The sequence below is a fragment of the Mytilus edulis genome, chromosome 5 (assembly GCF_963676685.1).
Source record: "Mytilus edulis chromosome 5, xbMytEdul2.2, whole genome shotgun sequence".
NCBI lineage: Eukaryota > Metazoa > Mollusca > Bivalvia > Mytilida > Mytilidae > Mytilus > Mytilus edulis.
In genome coordinates this window covers 23,216,576-23,235,719 of record NC_092348.1, presented here as the reverse complement: position 1 = coordinate 23,235,719, position 19,144 = coordinate 23,216,576, and the positions used below count along the sequence as shown (strand labels likewise).

The 19,144-nt window shown below is 31.4% G+C and overlaps 1 protein-coding gene across 1 annotated transcript; it reads left to right on the top strand.

Moving 5' to 3' along the window:
* Nucleotides 1–2,072: 2,072 nt before the first annotated feature.
* On the top strand, nucleotides 2,073–19,094 carry LOC139523202 (uncharacterized). The gene is made up of 6 exons (XM_071317022.1): nucleotides 2,073–2,119; nucleotides 5,684–6,369; nucleotides 9,829–9,925; nucleotides 10,395–10,502; nucleotides 14,788–15,093; nucleotides 16,540–19,094. Exons 2-6 carry the CDS (start codon nucleotides 5,686–5,688, stop codon nucleotides 18,099–18,101), a joined length of 2,757 nt encoding a protein of 918 aa, XP_071173123.1. The 5' UTR covers nucleotides 2,073–2,119; nucleotides 5,684–5,685; the 3' UTR covers nucleotides 18,102–19,094.
* The last annotated feature ends 50 nt before the right edge of the window (nucleotides 19,095–19,144 follow it).

Here is a 19,144-nt window from a genome sequence, read left to right as displayed (position 1 = left end):
ATGAAATTATACATGAACCTATGACAAAAGTGATGATTTCAAAATTCAAATTATAAACTTAAGTCTTTAGATTTCAATGTTGTGTTTTGTGTACTGTTGTTTTTATGTTGGTCTTTTTCTTTTCACGCCATAGGCTTGTCAGCTTTTGATTAAGATTTATGATTTTAATTTGCTCATTGGTATCTTTCGCCTTTCTTTCCCTTTTCTCAACAGGATCATGTTTTCTGTCTAATTGTATGACGTTTACCAATCTCAATATCTAATATGTTAAGTTTGTACATATTACACACAATACGGATACCACAACAAGATGTGCAGTCCTTCTACACAACTACTCCAACATAGTAATCAGGAAGGATGACAGAAATCGATAAAATTTTAGTTTTACGGTCATTATTATGAATTGGCTAACTGATTTGGTGTGCCTATGTATTAAATCAACTGAGATATGTGTTTTACTGTAACAGATCTATAGTTACCAGAAAAGTCGTTTTTTTTCTGTAAAATCGATTATGTCCTATTCCCGATTGTGAAAGGAGTAGGTTCAGTAAGACCCCTTTTTGGCCCCAAAATATAGCAGTTTTACAAAATTGTTAAAATGTAAACCTTTAGTTATTTATTGGACAGTAGAATGCTTCTGCTACATAAATATGGGCTGTTTTTGACAATACAATGCACATATATCCGGTACTAGCACCATTAAGTCATGCTAAATTACTGACATCCTCATAATTCTAGCATTTTAGTTAAATTTTAGACGATTTTCGTGTTAAACGAAAGTGGCCGCATTCGTGTTCATCCTTAATATTGAAATGTAAGTTGTATTTTATGATAATACATAACATATATAAAGGTTGCGGCCACTTTCATTTTTACCAAAAACCATCTGAAAAGTGACATTTTTCGGCATATTAGGTAGATTTTTCATATTTGAGCTTGAATCGGATCGTTTTTAATGACTAAATCTGTTAAAATCTTTCACATAAACTAATTAATTCAAATAAAATAGACACTTAAGTGTTTAAAAAGTGGTCAAATCTTTCGTCAGATGAACCTGAAATTTGAGGCAAAAATCGGTCCTTACCGGACCTACTCCTTTAGACTGCTTGTGTATTAGAGTGGCGGTAAATGCATCTATAGAACGAGATTCTTACGATATGTTTCGCTCCTCGAGTCGCTCTTTTTCTGAGATTGTGCGATTCTCTCAGTTGTCTTTGCTACTTTGTTATCTTGATTCTTTTTTATCGATTTATTAACATTTGAACTTCAGTTAACTTATGTCTCACAACAAGACAGTTGAATCATGACATAATCGTTAATTTTGTTCTCAACAGGTCGAACGAATATAATAATAAAAAAAAAAGAAATAAGTGCTAGTTAAAGGTCAATAAGATAGAGATCTATGTTGTGTATTAATTTGTTAAGCATCTAAAAAAATTTACAGATTTGAATTTTTAAAGGAAAAGAAGATATCAAATTCAAATTTGACGATTTGCTTCAATTTTTTATAACTAATATATGACATACCCAAATTATCAATATTTTAAAAAACCATGCATAATATATTGAATGCACCAGCATTACGTGCGTTCTTATATCACGACCCAATGGTTACAGTTCGGCTGTTATCTGCTCTTCGTCGGGTTTTTGTTGCTTTGGTTATTTCTTATTTCCATTGTTAATTTTATATCATATAATTAATCATCTAGATGACCTCCGGAAACTACATACTGTCATTTATCTATATATGAATAAATAGCGTGCAGTTTGTGTTGTTTGGGTCTGTTTGATGTTATACCGTATATTGAAGGTATGCTAATCTAAATAACAGAAACTTTGAATTTGATTTATGTATTAACTTACACTTGACTAATTAAAGATTGGAGCAAATTTCCCAATTCAAAGCAAAAGCAGTTCTTACTGATGAAATGCATTGTGTTGCAAAAAGTGTGGTTTAACTAAACCCTGTATAAAAATGTTTAATTCCGTTACGAAATGAAATATTTTACTTCGGATTAAATAACTTGCAAAGCACACCCTTAGATAGCAATCTTACATATAGATTTAATTAATCAACCGTTAAGTCATGTGACGCAGAAACCAGTAATAGAAGATTCGGGTATGTTATTTTTAATATGAAACTAGTTGAAAATATATTGTTTAATAATTCATATGCAAGTGTTTTGGTATCATAACTGATTTTAATACACACAAAAAATGTTCGATATTTTTGAAGCAGAAATTAATTATATAAAAATCAAATACTATTTCTTTGAACATTGAAAGCGTTCATCATACCAGTGCAACACATATACTTTTTAACAGAAAAACGTGAAAATGATTGTCCTAGCCCCAAATACAAACAGTCCTAACGTGTGTTTTGTGTTCGACGTAAAAGTACATACGATTACGGAAACAATACACGGACGCATTTTTTTTCGATTTTTTCCTAAAACACGGATGAATCATAAGCAAGGATGGCAAATAAGATTATGCACGACACTTATGTCAAAAAGACACCAATACGACAAAAAATTAGAAAACAGCCAAAAGTAATACCCTTCCTAAATGTCATTTAGTAGCTTTAATAAATCATTAGTTGTGTGTCCTGTATATTTAAAGCATTTGTACTAACATAACCTAGTAGGCAAAAACGTCCCCAAAAGTTTATTATGTATAAGCATAACCTTAAAGTATCAAATTTAAAATTTGACGTCGTGAACAAAAGTTTTCAAACTACTGAGCTGTAAAAAGGTTAGAAATTGTCTATGTCAACCATTTTTAGGATCACTACTTTTGAATCAGACTGTTTCGTGAGTTTAAATCAAAACAGTATTTTGAAATATAACATTTATATTATTCATTAAAACCTCCACAACTACACTGTATACCATATGCTCATAGGATTCTTGTATATGTTACAGTAAATAGGTGAAATTAGGAATGACATATTATTTCTGATGCACTCAGTAAATACAAGTTATCCCTAAAACTGCCAAGTTATTACTAATAATAACTTACTTTTTAATGAATTTTTACACCTATTTACTAACTATTAAAATAATGTTGAAATATGATCAAAAAGTTTAGTAAAAAGTAGTGTAAAACTGATTAGAAAATTATTGAATATTATTAAAAAGTGATCATCCTAAAATAAACTATTTTTTAAAGGAGCATAGCTATAAAATACAAAAAAAAAAATCATAATTCGTTTTCTGCATCCAATTTTGTTTAAAAAAAATCAAAATAAGCTAAGAAACATAGCTGACTTGCAAATGAATAATTTAACCTCATTGAATCCGTATTAGTGCGACCCTAAATTAAATGTAACTTTTTAGCAGGAAATGGGTTTTAAAAAGAAAATAATGCGAACATTGAAAGTAAAACAAAAGGGATGAACCATTTGGTTGACTAGTTCAATACACAAAAAAGATCATTCTACATGTACAGTTAAGCACGACGATAAACATACTTTTTAACTTTATATTTAAAATCAAACATACCTAGAAAAATCATATTGCATGTGAATGCTGTCTTTTTATATCAATATGTTTGTTTATAACTGTTTACTGGGATATAATCGTTGACAGTTTTCAGAGGTCGTATCGATGGTTAGTTATATGACGTTAAGACAAAATACACACACATTTTATACTCATTATTGCGTTTAATTGCGATTGTATATCGATTAATTTAGACGATTTGTAATTTAGTATATTATAAATCAAATATTAGAATTAGATTTCAATCAGTTAACGTGAATTTGACAACTAATGTCCCTTTAAACTGTCGTAAACATGTTTTTTTTTAAATGCACGAAGAGAAAGAAAAGATATCTACATATCAGTTGTTCAAATTGTACCATTAAGAAATATGACTGAGTCTTAATGCAAAGGGAAAAGCTAAACACTATAATTAGCAGATAACATTTCTCCTGTTCGAAGGGCTAATGCAGTAGTAAAAGTGGGGAAGGGTTTAATGGATACATGTGCACCCTTTGCTTTGCCAGCTCCTATCAGGCCCCTTTCATTGACCCAATTAAGGCCTTATATTAAACTTGGAACAGGCACCTGCATTATGTGGTGGAGTAAACTAGTTTTGTCGAATACATATACCCCCTCCGCATAATCTGTATTTGTGGTAAATGATGAATAAAATGCAGTTGTAAAAACAATGTAAAAATCCATCAAAAAAGCACCAAACCTATGCAAAAATATTAATGTCTGTCTGTGTCTGTCTGTTTGCAAATCAAGAACAGGTGCTTGTAAGGATAGGTGTTCTAGGATTTTTGGCGACACTATCATTATGTCAATAGCCAGTTAACATCGAATAAACTTGTACATGTATTTTAATTCTAAATGGGATATCTATTTTTGCTATCAAAAAGGTGGGGGAAACAGCAATATGAAATTTTGTTGCAGGTGTATAAGCTTTAGTTGGGAGGTCTTGAGAAATTCATCAAAAAGAGACACAAAAATATGGAGAAGTGACTCTTAACGCCATCATTTCGTATGTATTTTTTTGTATGAAGAATGTCAGCTTCATCGAAAAGTCTGACAGTAGAAGTCGTAGTTAAACCTATTTTGTCAAAGGAATTTAATCATTTCATATGTCAAGTTGATCTGATTGATATGCAAAGTATGCCTAATTGAGATTTTAATTCTATTATGAATTATCGAGGTCATTTAACCAAATTTAGCATGATCGAATGTCTATTAGCAAAAAGAACTGGTGAAGTTGAATATAAACTTTTCACCAATGTATTTCGCATACAGTATATGGATTTAAATCATTGTCTTGCATGTTCTAAATGATTTTTAGCGAGTTTCATTAATGATAAAAAAAACATTTGCTAGTTTCAATTCCAAACAAAACCAAAGAACATGCAGCCTAAAGGATTTTCGATTCCTTAACCCTTAAATACTCGCTTCAATCTCCTACAATCCCTACCTTGTTACTTTCTAATTTGGTATCTTGAATTATACATCAAATTTAATACAAAATATCAAGTTAGTAAATAGCTGTAAAAATGACTAAACAAATCGCCCAAGATGAACATTATGTTCTAAACGTACAGTACCCAGTATTTTTGTTTTATTTCTTGACGCAATATCTTTGATTCGTGTATATTTTTTTTTATACATGTCTGTTTTTCAGTTAGTTTCGTTCGTTCGATCAATGTGCTATCTACTTACCTTTATTTGCGAGTTTGGAATGCTCCCAATTTTACATTGCCTCTATTAATAATATCGAAATATTTCCTGGTTTAAGCTAATTGATAGCGAATTACTTATTAATAATTACATTAGATGTATGTTTCATTATAATACGATATTCTGATTGGCTACACTGCAATCTCACGTTATTCCTTAATCAATTGCATTACACAATAACACTTATCCTTCATGATGACACGAGGTCTCACAATAAATTACGCAGGTACTAGTATATCATTTAAAAATTTGGTAAAAATCGGGGTTTTTTTTCATGATCATAAAAAAAAAGTAATTATAAGTATAATGTGCTTCTTTTTTGTAACTTCATAGGGTTATAAAAGCGTTTTCCCGCTTCATACAACATGTACTTCGGTCAACACTTTTACACCCCAATAAAGTTACAAAAAAAGCATTCAATGATTAACTGAAATTTATATTTACCTTTAGTTATTTAAATTTCGTTAAAGATATGGCAGATACTGATGAAAAAGAAAAGGTATATTACATGAGGCTGTTGACCTTTTTACTTGGACCAGCTACAAAAACACTGCATCTTTATTTTAAAATGAAAGTGTTGGACTCTCTAGAATTTTACATGTTTTTGGACAAACATAAACACATTTTGTTTCATGAGTTATATCCAACTGTACCGTGCTGCTACTGCATAAAAAATTTCTCTGGATCTTCACAGAAACGAGGGCATCTTAATTTTACTCAATTCTGTTTATTATTTGAATTCATCGACGGACAAGAAATACAAGAACATAAAAAAAACCAAGGAGACCGTATAACACAGTACTGCCTTTGCAATGTGTCAGCAAGGCGATCGGTTAAAGAGGATGACATGGATATAACACTTTTGTATTCAGTTGTGAAATCGTGTTGTCAGCCTGGTACTGTTTCTGGAAATCCAAAATGGATTAAAAATATTAAAAAAGCAAGAAATCATATTGCTCATTGTTCTAATCCAAAAGTCTCAGAGTCTGATTTCGAGAAAATATTCGAAAACATTGAACAAAATGTCCTAAATATTGCTAGTGTAGTGGGTCGTCAAGTCTTGAAGATGATAAAAGATCAAATATCTTTTTTTAAAAGAAGTGATATATCAACTGTTCAAGAGTTTGTCACAAGCAGCAACGATACCTTCATACAGGTAATTTAGTTTGAATGAAAATATAAAAAAAATAAATTCAATAGTCATCAAAATACAAAATTAAAAGATTGATTATCGTAAACACAAAACCAAAATGTATACTTATTGGTTTCGGAAGGGTAAGAAGATATTGTTTCGCAGGTAATATTCGACGAGTTCTATTTTTGTTTTTGTACACTTAAATTGATACCTCAATTGGTCATTTGAATTGTTTTCAGTCGTGCCATGTTTCGAGTTTACGTAAGGAAAGAAAAAAGTTTCAGATAAAAGAAATGTGATCTATGTTAACTATGAAGTTAAAGAGAAGTTTTGAATTCCGAAATTACACCCTGTGTGTACTCTTTATGGAAAACAATCCTAAATGAATTTCCTCACTATTGGTGTTCATTTTTAAATGTATTGTTTTAAATCCGCATGTATTTTTTTCAGTGTAAGTCATGATTCTATTAGTTTGAAAAGTTACATATTAGTTGGCAATATCCTTCCTCTAGTAAAGGACACAGTACTACATTATTCGAGCGTCACTGATTTGCCATTTGTAGACGAAATGCGTGTCTGGCGTAAATACAAAACGTTATCCTGGTATCTATGATGAGTTTATTTATGTAAACATTTATTCCTTTGATTAAGCTTTATTGGTGGGTTTTGGTTTTTTTGCATCTTTTTCACAACGAGTGTGCAATCTGTTTGAAGCATTTAGTGGAATAGCAGAAAGTATTTTATTTCACAATTCAATATTATGACTTTATTCAATTTATCTTTCTTTTTTAAAATAAAATTATTTGAATGTCTGTTTTAGTTATTTTTAAGGACATAGTGTTTTTGAAAATGCCACTTTTATATGTTTGATAACAGCGCAAGTGTTATTTATATAATCCGGTACTATAGTATATTTATCACTGTTTCCCTGCCCTTGCGTTCATCATCGTGAAAATCTGGGGCCGTGTCAATAAAAGTACTCTAAGATATGTCCTAAGATAGGTCTTTGGATATGTTCTAAGATAGGTCTTAGAACATTATTTACGATGGTCTTAGGACGTGTCTGAGACATTTCTTAGGATGTAAAATAAAACTATCTTAGGACAGTCCTAACTACGATGGTCTTAAGGATGTACTTAGGTGAGGTTTTGGAATTTGTGTCAAATGTTCGGACTCCTTGGTGTTTTCCATACAATACAATGTAAAATATTTTGCCCCATAACACCCATTTATTTTTCCATATAAGACTTTATAGCTCATGAAAGGTTATTTACCAAAATTTTAGAAGATTCTTGATTTTCTTTCCTTTGTTTTGAGACCCAAATAATACCAATGCAAATATAAGGTAAAGGTCCGAGTCAGCCTTTTCCCGCCATATTTTAAATCTCAAATATCTTCAAAAGGAGGTTCATGACCTATCAATATTTTAAGCTTATCTTTATCCTTATTTGATGATCTACCAGCTTATAGTATCAATTTTAATTTATTAATGTTTACCTAACCTCACATAAGTACATCCTTAAGACCATCCAAACACATCAATTTAATTGAAAAATCTATGTTGAGAATTCAATGAAATATATTTTATTGTATTTCACTTTATGTGTAAAGAGAGGGAGAATGACTCTCTTGTGGAAAAGAAATACGTAAAATAAAACTTTTAATGGGATACTAGCAGATACGTTATTATATTTATACATGATAAAATAATATTAAATGAATTTTATACGACAACAAAACTGAATAGTCACACAACTTTGTTAAATGCAATATTCGTGATGCAATTGAATGTTATTATGTAAATTAGTTTTGTCTTTGGGTCCACTCGATTTCATTAGATGTATTGAATAAGGATTAATTATTGTCAACTTTTTCCACATTTAAATCAACATATCACCATTTCGTTAGGTTCAACAAATGTCACTCATGTTGATAGTATTGTGTAAGCAAATTAAAAGGACAGCACCACTTATTCTATATATACATGTAACTGTAACACTGACTTCGTCAATTATAAATTTTACGGACGCCATCACTAGTTGGTTGACCGTTGTGGAATAACCGTTTTACAAATGATATCGGATATGTTCCTTACGTCGTAACTACAATCCCCTTCCCTTTCATGAATATGACCTACCTAATTAGACTATTTACCGGATTTGTAATCACATAAGCAACACGACGGGTGCCACATGTGGAGCAGGATCTGCTTACCCTTCCGGAGCACCTGAGATCACCCCTAGTTTTTGGTGGGGTTCGTGTTGTTTATTCTTTAGTTTTCTATGTTGTGTCGTGTGTACTATTGTTTTTCTGTTTGTCTTTTTCATTTTTAGCCATGGCGTTGTCAGTTTGTTTTGGATTTATGAGTTTGACTGTCCCTTTGGTATCTTTCGTCCCTCTTTTTTATACTTTTTGGAGAGTAAATTTTGATGTCCATTTTATTTAAACTAATTATTTGTATATAGAAAATCAATTTTAGTTTATAGTAAAGCTATTCACCAAATGACTCCGCAATAGCTCAAGGTATTTAGATATGTGCTTCAAGTTAGTTCTAGCACACCAACACAAAGTTCTTGAAATATGTTTATAATTAGGATAACTTAACCTGAATATCAAAAACGCTTTTTGTTGATATCTGGAAGTATTTTGAAGATCAAATTTGTCAACGAATTGAAAGTAATATAACACAATCAAATTTTTAACATATATTGAAAAATGCTTTGTTTAATTGGGTTTATTTTTTATAACATTATAATAGTTTAATATTGTATTAGTATTTTCATCATTGAGTTTATGCCATATTTGTTGTTTTTATTTCGTTTTAGGATATCATAACTTTTAGGACTATCCTAAGACACCTATTTATATATCCTAACTTTAAGACCAAATTTAAGACATATCTTATTTTATGAGACTTTCGTTAGCCTGACTTAGGACTAAGACGTGTCCTAAGACCATCCTAAGACATGTCCAAGTCCTAGGACAGCTTCGATTACACGGCCTCTGATTTATCAAAGTTTCGAACTTAACAGATTTCATGATAATGTATTCGTGCTGAACTATGAAACATTAGTGGAATGAATTTTACTAAACTTGACCTGAAACAAATATTATAGTATTAGGTTTGATTAGCTGTAAAATCAGGTTAAATCCACCATTTTCAAAATAGGAAAATGCCATTCACAAATCAGGAATATAACAGTTGATATCCATTCGTTTAATGTGTTTGAGCTTTTGATTTTGCACTTTCATAATGAGCTTTCCGATTTAAAGTTCACTCAGAGTTCGGTATTTTTGTTCTTTTACTTTATACTAGTACATTTATGTTTTCTCTTTCCGTACCTAGGAGCCTTGATGAAATTGATTGAACAAATCATGGGACCGGAAAGATCATGAAGACTTGACATTTTTTAACCAGTTCACTCTTTGATCCACATTTTTGTTTTACCAAGCAAACTGATAATTTAATGTTTTTTGCAGATTCTTCAAAATATCACGAAGGATCAAACAAAAAAATTGACAGAAAATACCGACACAATAAAAAGTGAAATAACAGATCGGCTGGAAAAACATAAAGGTAAATCTGAAAAAAAAAATCTGTAAACAGGTCAATAAGACACAACCAAATGTCAAATTACAAATGATTTAAACAAAATTCACCATAAATCAGGCTTCAACAAAATTTCCTCACCATGAACTATCCGCAAAGTTCCTGAATTAACATAAGCACATTTCACTACCATAAACAGTATAACTAGACTGGTAAAATTGATATTTATACTGTCATTAAACATACTTGGCAGTTATCTGTATTTGATAATGATCATTTTTTTTTAAATGAACTGATTATCTAAATTTGAGGTGAATGATCAGCCTGGTATCTTTGACTTTCGACTTCTGTAAAAAAATACTTTGGATCTGATATATGCGTTTGAATATGGAGTTTTCGTCTTTAGCTTTAAATTTGTGCACTAGGAGGTGTTTTATAAAGATACTATTTCATTCAGATATTCATATAATTATCTTGAATTGCATTTGTCTTTTAGAAGAATTTTGTTTAGACATAAGGAATATCATATTTGAGGTCAAGACGGTAGTAAAGGGTGAATTAGCATCGGCTACAACATTGTCGTCTGAAATACAATCACCTCAAGGTAAGTTTAAATCTTTAAAGCTAAGTCATACCAATTTATCCACTAAATAAAACAAAGAAATAAAAATAGACATAATGGCAAGAGCGATTACTGGAAGTGAGCTTTGGTAGCTTTGACTATTAGTTTGATACTGTCGTACAAAACAAAAACACCAGAAACAATACTTCTGGCTAACTTCATGAAGTCTCTTATGGCAGTATGTGTAATAATTGTATATATCTAAAATCGTCAAGGAGTCAAGAGAAACAAATATTTATGGAGTGTCTATAGTTTAAAAAAATGTAAAACGCCCTAGAGATGTATTACTATGGATGCCTCTTAGCTTTAATATCAGCCCAAGAGCCGCATGGCTCGAGGGCTGATACTAACCGAGGGCTGATAACAAATGCGATATTGAAAATGGCATGTTATGATCTTTTTACCAAATGCTCCAACAAAAATAAAAGATTATTTCATTGATCCTTTACGTTGTTTTCAAATAGAAGTTCAAATTTAAGAGTGATAAGTTTACAAACATCGGACCCCAAATGTAGTAATTTCAATATGAAATCTTTCTAGCATATGCCAGAACAGAGAAGAAAAAACGGCACTATGATATATTTTGATATGGAAGATAAAAACAATAATTCAACAAATAACATAATGAACGCTGTTTTGAAAAGTCAACATTTTCTAAGTTCCTAAATTATATTTGATACTTTTAAAAATGCATTTTATTTTTTTTATTTTACACAATATACTTTCCAGTATCCAATTTTTTTTTGTACCCTACTTTGTAAAGTTTTTCACTGAAACGTAACATTGATGTGTATTTTTTTCCGGATTTGTCGAGTTTCGCCGGAATGCCATGTGCTAACGGTACGGAAATGCATGTGATAATAATCGAAGCTTGTGATAAAATTTCTTATCATATACTTCGACTAAATAACATTTGATTTTTACCGTATGATAATAACATTAAATGAAAGTATTTTCCATATTTTTCGAATTGGTGCTTAGCGGGCTGATATGAAAAGTTTATCACATGCTTCGATTGTTATCACATGCCTTTCCGTAACGTTATCACATGGCATTCCGGTGATACTCGGCAAATTCCGGAAAATACACCTCAATGCTACGTTTTCAGTGAAAAAACATTACAAAGTAGTGTACAAAACAATTATTTGAATACTGGAAAGTATATTGTGTATAAACAATTAAATTAAATTAATAAAAAAAAATATTAAATAAATGCATTTTTTGAGTTTTTCTGAAACATAATTTAGAAAGTTACCTTAAAAAAGTCGACTTTTCCAAACAATTTTCATTATGTATATTGTTGAATTATTTTTTTGTCGATTCGTCCATGTTAAAATGTTTTTTTTTTCTCTGTTGAGGCATATGATAGAATGATTTCATATTGAATGTATCAAATTTTGGGTCCGACGTCCGTGAACTTTTTACTCTTTCAACATCTTTTCGGGAACCACGTAGAAGGATCAATATATGAATCTATTATTTTTCTCTACTGTTGAAGCATATGATAAAAAGATCATAACATGTCATTTTTCATATCGCATGTATTATCAGCCCTCGGTCAATATCAGCCCTCGAGCCATGCGGCTCTTGGGCTGATATTGAACCTAGGGCTAATAATACATGCGATATGAAAAATGCCATGTAATAATCTGATAATATCAGCCCGCTCAACACCATATAGGGAAAATATGGAATTCACGTTAATTTAATGCTATTATCATACTGTTACAATTATATTTTATTTTCTCTAAGTGTATGATAAGATATAATCTCCTGCGTGTCGACACTATACGGACTTCATATACAGGAGTGTGTTTCTCGTGCAGGAACTGCTTCAACAGAGTTACATGGAAGATTAAAATGACACTCCATCACTTGGTTCATACATACGATATGTCTGTGTATAAACTAACTAAGGACATGTTTTCCACGTCTTACATTTTGTTTACCATTTACGTCTGGTCTTTTAAGTACCAAACATGACCTATTCCCGAATACGACCGTTTCACTGAGTGTAAATTCGCACTTCTATAAGAGGTGTCTGGTTATTTTTTTTTTTATCGTGCATGTATTTAGTTACGAAGTTTTATTTCTTATTCTGATCGGATATCATTTTTTGTCTTATCGCTTGTAGTTGTAATTCTATTTAAGAAAAAAATCATGGGGGCTTGAATATATCATGATTTTACCACGGGTTGGCCCTTTTTGCAAAATATTTTACCCTGAGCGATAGCGAGGGGTAAAATATCGGCATAAAGGGCCAACCCGTGGTAAAATCTAGATATATTCAAGCCCCCATGAATTATTTCGATTCTAATATGACTAAAACGGCAATTCTTTTGTATCGTATCGCTCTAGCTGGAGGTAATTATTTGCCGTTCCCATAAATAAATGCACTATTAAATTTGCGTAAAAAGAACGGAGCAAACAAAATCAGTGACATGCTCAAACTATTTACAATAAGCTTGTATTTTCCCTTAAAATGCTTACATTATAGATTACGTAAATGTTCAATGACGTCGGGTAACTCATTCATTAAAAAGCATATGACGTTGGAGTACGATCGGAACAGCACAGGCAATATATGCATATTTTACCACGGGTATGTACTCAAAGCGTTTGAAGGACTTCATGTTAGAATTTTTATTTTCTATTCGTATGTAAAAGTAAAAGTAAAGATAATTATTTATCCAGTGCATTTGTATGATTTTAGCTTATAGCAACTACTTGTACGTTCAGTCACAGGATTTATTTGTTTTACACAGTTTGATTTGGAAGAAAGGCCGACATGATTAGTTTCAATATCATTACACAATTCTATATTCATATTATTGTCATTATTATAAAAAATATCAAATAACATTATTAAAAACCTATCTTGATTTATGTCCAATTTTTTTAAAATTTACCTGTGACTTTACTTTTTGTGGCGTTGATCCATTCGTGCAACAGACAAACAGTTCGTAATTCTATTAAGCTGTTTTTGTGTTCTGTCCTAAATTATCTTTATTCATTCGTTGTTATTCTTTGACTAACATGTCAAAATGTACTATTATATTATTATTAATGTATTTTTCCGTCTTTGGTGTTTATCTTATTTTTTATGTTGGTTTTTTTTATTTATTCAAAGAGGCTTTCGCTAATCTACCCTAGGCCCTCACTAAGAAAAAACTGTATAAATATTACAAAGCTTACAATTTTGAACATATCATGCAGATGCAATATTTAAGCTAACTATACATTGTCTGTAGAACAAGAGAAAAACAAATTCATATATATTTATATATTGCATTTATATGTACCTTATTACTGGAAAAAAAATAAGGTTCAACCCACCATTTTTTTCTTAAAATGTCCTGTATCAAGTAAAGAATATCGCAGTTGTTATCTTTTAGTTCGTTTCTATGTATGTTACATTGCTGTTTGTTATTTTGTTGCACTTCAATGTTCTGTTGTTTCGTTGTTTTCCTCTTATGGTGTTTTCCTCGATTTTGGTTTGTTTTTGCCCCGGATTTTTTTCTCCCAAACGATTTGTGATTTTGCACAGCGGTATGCTTCAGTTGACTAACTTTTACGCGCGCACATCTATCAAAAGTTTTATTATAAATGACGATGAACTACTTGTCTTACTTCTTATATAAATACAAGTAACAGAAATTGGTTTGTATAATATAATTGATATAACAAAAAATAGAGAACAATGATTTTTTTTATTAAATTTATAGACCTGAGAAATAAATTATTATTTGTTTTGCTCATATAATTATTGTGAAAGAGTTCAATAGCTGTGCATTATAAATATTTGAAGGCTGATATGTAAATAATGTAATCAAATAAATTGAACTATTATGTAATATCAGGTTTCACAATAAAATAATGTATTTTCACAGGACTAATATGGGACTATGGGGTTGATTAAAAATTACACCACATTATCAATATTACAATAATAAATAGTCGAATTCCAAACCCATACCAATAGCTTGTGGTACATGTAGTTTCCAGTTGTAGTAAGATTTTTAAAGCAGAGGAACTGTGTACCTTATGATCAACATCATTGTATCAGATGATAATACGAATAATAAGAATAAGGTGTAGGTTCTTTAATTCAGTGACGGTCTCACGGACCTACAATATCGTGGTGCGTTCCAGTATAAAATTAATAAAAAGAAATATTATAAATAGACAACATATAACTGTATATTTACTTACAAAACAAGCTCTGTATCTAAAAATTAAAAAGTTTTGAATTTAATCTTATTTTCAGATGATGATGTATGTTATGTTGAATGGAAACTATCAACTCCAAGCAATTGGAACGTTGACGACATCAAAAAGACATTGGAAAATGTCTCGTCACTGATAGGACAGTGGTTTCGTATAGTGTTCGTCTATAAAGGATCATTGGTAATACAGACGTCAGCTTCAAAACAAATCATGCAAAATGATAAAGATTTCCGTTTAGCTGTAAAATCTTTCTTGAAAGATGTAGTTAAAAAATGTCAGCTCGAAACAGTGACCAACACAACAGTTAAGGTGGCACTTGTTGTAACCAATGAGATCTTCATCCGGCGTAAGTATAAATATTTGCAAAAGTATTAAATGCCTAAGTTTATACAAATTCCAAATGAATATAAGAAAGTACTCCGGGTAGTGCATCTTTTAGTCGGAATACACAAAAAAACGAGAATGAATATGAAAACATAACCTCGTCAACCAAATAAGATTAAAATTTACTCATGCCGTTTATTGATATTAATTCTAGTAATTGCATCACTTGGCTATCACGTCTTCAATGAACGGAACTTTTGATCTATTTATTCGAATGACCAATGTTGACGCCGTGTCATCTGTGACGTAACGCTCGAGACAATGACAATACGTTTGATTCATTCTAGTTTTTCTGTACCTTAATTAATAACGTCCTTATATACAGGGTTCTCCAAAAGTAGTACCCTACATATTCCCGTGACAAATTATTTAAAGGTTACGAAATTTGCATAGAGTGAGTGACCCATATTTGCCGCATAATTCGTTCATTTCCACTTACATCCGATCTACATTCGAATATTTGGAACTTTTTATGTAGGTTTCAGAAATTTTACTATATGAAAAAAATGTTTGATAAAAGAATTATTTTCAAAAACATTGGTTAATTATTCTCAAAATGAAGCGAACTCGAGAGTAAAACAAGTTGTTCGTGTACCATTGTAACGATATGACCATCCTCATTATCCTGGTATATTATAAAAATAAAAAAAGGAACGTTTGCTATTACATTGATAAGCTTGAGAGATCATTCCTATACGATTTTTCTCAGGAACTTTTACGTTAAGACTGCGTATGGCTCCCTTATAAATCTTACATAATAGTCAAAACTTGTTTAAAAACATCTGCATATTTCTTTATATGTGAGAATAACCTTGGAAATTGGGTAAAGAGTAAAATCAACTATCCAAACATTACGAACAGCCTTTACCATCTATTTAGGTAAGTACTGGGTAAAAGCAAAAACATTTCACAGGGAGAGAAAAAACGGCGAAAATATGTCCATGGCTACCCACTCTACATTTTTTGTAAAAAAATAAAACAAACGTTGTTCTTACGTTATAGATTTATTGTCCAAATTTCCGTAAATATTTCCCGATCCGGACTAAGACCGCGGATAAATTCTTTGAGCACGGATATGAACGTAGATGACTAATAAAAAGCACCTTTTCGAACTTTTAGTGTGCAAATTGAAGCAAAATGTATTCAATGCTCTTTAAAAATAGTCAATTTTTAAGCTTTTCCTTAGAATTTCACAACTGCGGCATTTCAGGAAATTAGGAATCATAGATCGGTGTCGTGTTCTCAGGTATTGTTTTCTTTATTTTGTACGCCGAACGCGCGTTTCGTCTACAAAATACTCATTAGTGGTGCTTGTTTCAAAACAGTTGGAAAGACAAAACCAAATACGAGGCTGACAAGGTTAATGACAATAAGTATTTCATAAACATTATTTTTTCATTAATTTTAGAGTTAAAAGATGAAGCAACAATTCTATGCGACGTCTGTACCAGTAGAAATATCAATACAGGAGCTGTTCTTTTCTGCAGTGAGTGTAAGGAAAATCTCTGCCAGCGATGTATTAGAGATCATAATTTGAAGAGGCTGTTTTCCGACCATTCCTTAAAAGCTTCACGAATATCAGATGTAGATACTTTCCAAACTACTTGTTCCATACACATTGACTGTGCCTTCGAATTGTTTTGTGTCGATCATGATTGTGTCATGTGTCGTTATTGCAAACTAGAGGAACATGTATCTTGTCTTAAATCTATTCCATTGAAAGTTGCAGCAAAAGACGTTATACAGTCACAAATGTTTCAAGACTTTTCCGATGCTTTATCCAACATTAAAACCACGTTAGGTGAAGCCATTACGGTTCAAAATGAAAATATCAAAAATATTGACGATGATGCCGAGATTATATTGACGCAGGTAACAAAACACAAAGCTAGAATCATTAAAAGATTGGATGGTCTCCAAAACGAAATTAGAGATAACATACATACCATTAGAAAAAAAGAAAAAACAGATTCAGAAACAAAGAAGAGCCAATTATTACAGATAGCAAGTCGGATACAAAACTTGTCAGTACAATGGAACCGAAACTCCAGGCATGGTTCAGATAAGCAAATATTTGTCTGGATGAATATATGCAAATGGAAGTTTATAGACTATGAATCCAACCTACACTACATCATGCCAATACTGGAAAAAAGGCGAATTACATATCGAACACCCGAGGATGTAAAAGTTCCATTAAGATATATAGGAAAGATTGATATTCAATCTACACAGTATCATCTGGATTATAAGCCACTAAAGATGCTTCAAGTGCAAGCCCCAGTACTAGATTCTCAAATGCCAACAAAATTTACGTTAGACCGTATAATAGTACTCGAAGGTTCAGATAACGTATTGAGTATTGGTATAACAGATGATAACCGTCTTCTTATTTGTAAAAAGAACACTAACTTCTTACTAGTTTACGATGAGTGTGGTGATTACTTACAGCGTAGTAAGTTGTTTGGTCAACCGAGATATGTAGCTGTTGTTCCTGGTGAACACAAAGCTATCGTAACTTTACCATATCACAATTCTATACAATTTATCAATATCAAAACAATGAAACCTGGTTCTATACATTCTTTACCCGATCATTGTTATAGTGTGACTATTGTCGACCAAAAAATTTGTCTGTGTGGTATTGATAGTAGGTGTCTTTATATTCTTGATAAGAAGGGGAACCACATAAGGACAGTGAAGATACCAGGGACTGGGTATATACATTATCTGCATCCCGGTCCTGCTAATAGTGTCTACTATATTGACTTCACTTATAATGTTATAGGTTGTGTAACCTTGGAAGGAAAAGAACGCTTTAGGTACACTTCAGACGATCTCATAGAGCCTCGGGATGTGATAACCGACAAGAAAGGTAACCTGTACGTGGCTTGTAAAGGTGCAAATAATATTCAACGAATTTCGTCAAACGCAGAGTTCATTGACGTCATCCTGGATGTGGGTAATTGAATAAATCATCCGTGTGGATTGGCATTCAGAAATGATCATCGAAAGCTTTTTGTACTCAATGAATTGGAAAACATATATTCTGTACTTGTGTTTTCATGTTCATCAAGAAAAAATGAAAAGTGCAAAATATAAATAACCTTCCTTTATAAAATCAAAGTGATCTAAAATCACTAATGGAAAGATTAAAAGACTCGTGTTTAAGAGACGACTTTAGCATAAATTGAGATGATGTAAAAACACCTAAAGAATTTGAAAAAAACAGACTTTTATTTGCAAGTAATTTCAAGTTGGGTGAAACAGTGGGAGGTGAACAAAGATCAGAAAACAAATTATTTGGGGAGATACACACATTAACCATGGCAACAAATATTGTTCTTTAATAACTGGGTAGCAAGTGGATTGATATATATCAATGACATACTTGATTGTGAAGGAAAGTTATCAGAGGTTTTTCGTTTAGAAAAAATAAGCAATAAGTTTATTTGGATTGCAGTAGAGTTTGATATATCAAAATCTGCCATCCCGAAAGGATGGCAGAAAGTTCTGATTAAAGAAAACTCTATAAAAAGAAAAATCAATATAAGTAAGGATAATTTGAGATGGGGAAAGAAACAAATAAATTATAAATATATCTATAATAAACAGTTTATGACGTCTTTACACTAAATCCATTGGATGTTGGATGTGTACGGGTTGATAGTTTAGTTTAGATTATGATATTTTTATTAGTTGTTTAGTGGCTTTAAACTAGCGTTCAGATAATTGCGAGTACTCTCAGATCTGTTCCTAGTGTCTTTTTATTGTCGGGATGTACAATTACCCGGCCACGTCCACTTGTATTTTTGTCCATCTTTGGTTTACATGGCTGTGATTAAACGAGAAAATTATCTCGAGAACAGACACACTATTTCAACTGATAACATGTCATGCCCTCGATATATAAAATCAACTGTATTTATGTTTCAGAAGTTACAAATTAAATGCAAAATCCAATTACGTTTTTTTATTCTTAAAACTTAAAATACATTTAAATTTTACATATC

Coding starts and splice junctions, on each gene's coding strand:
- LOC139523202 (XM_071317022.1), top strand. CDS start 5,686: ATGGCAGATACTGATGAAAAAGAAAAGGTATATTACATGAGGCTGTTG. Junction 10,503..14,787: donor TGAAATACAATCACCTCAAG/GTAAGTTTAAAT, acceptor TCTTATTTTCAG/ATGATGATGTATGTTATGTT. Junction 15,094..16,539: donor CAATGAGATCTTCATCCGGC/GTAAGTATAAAT, acceptor CATTAATTTTAG/AGTTAAAAGATGAAGCAACA.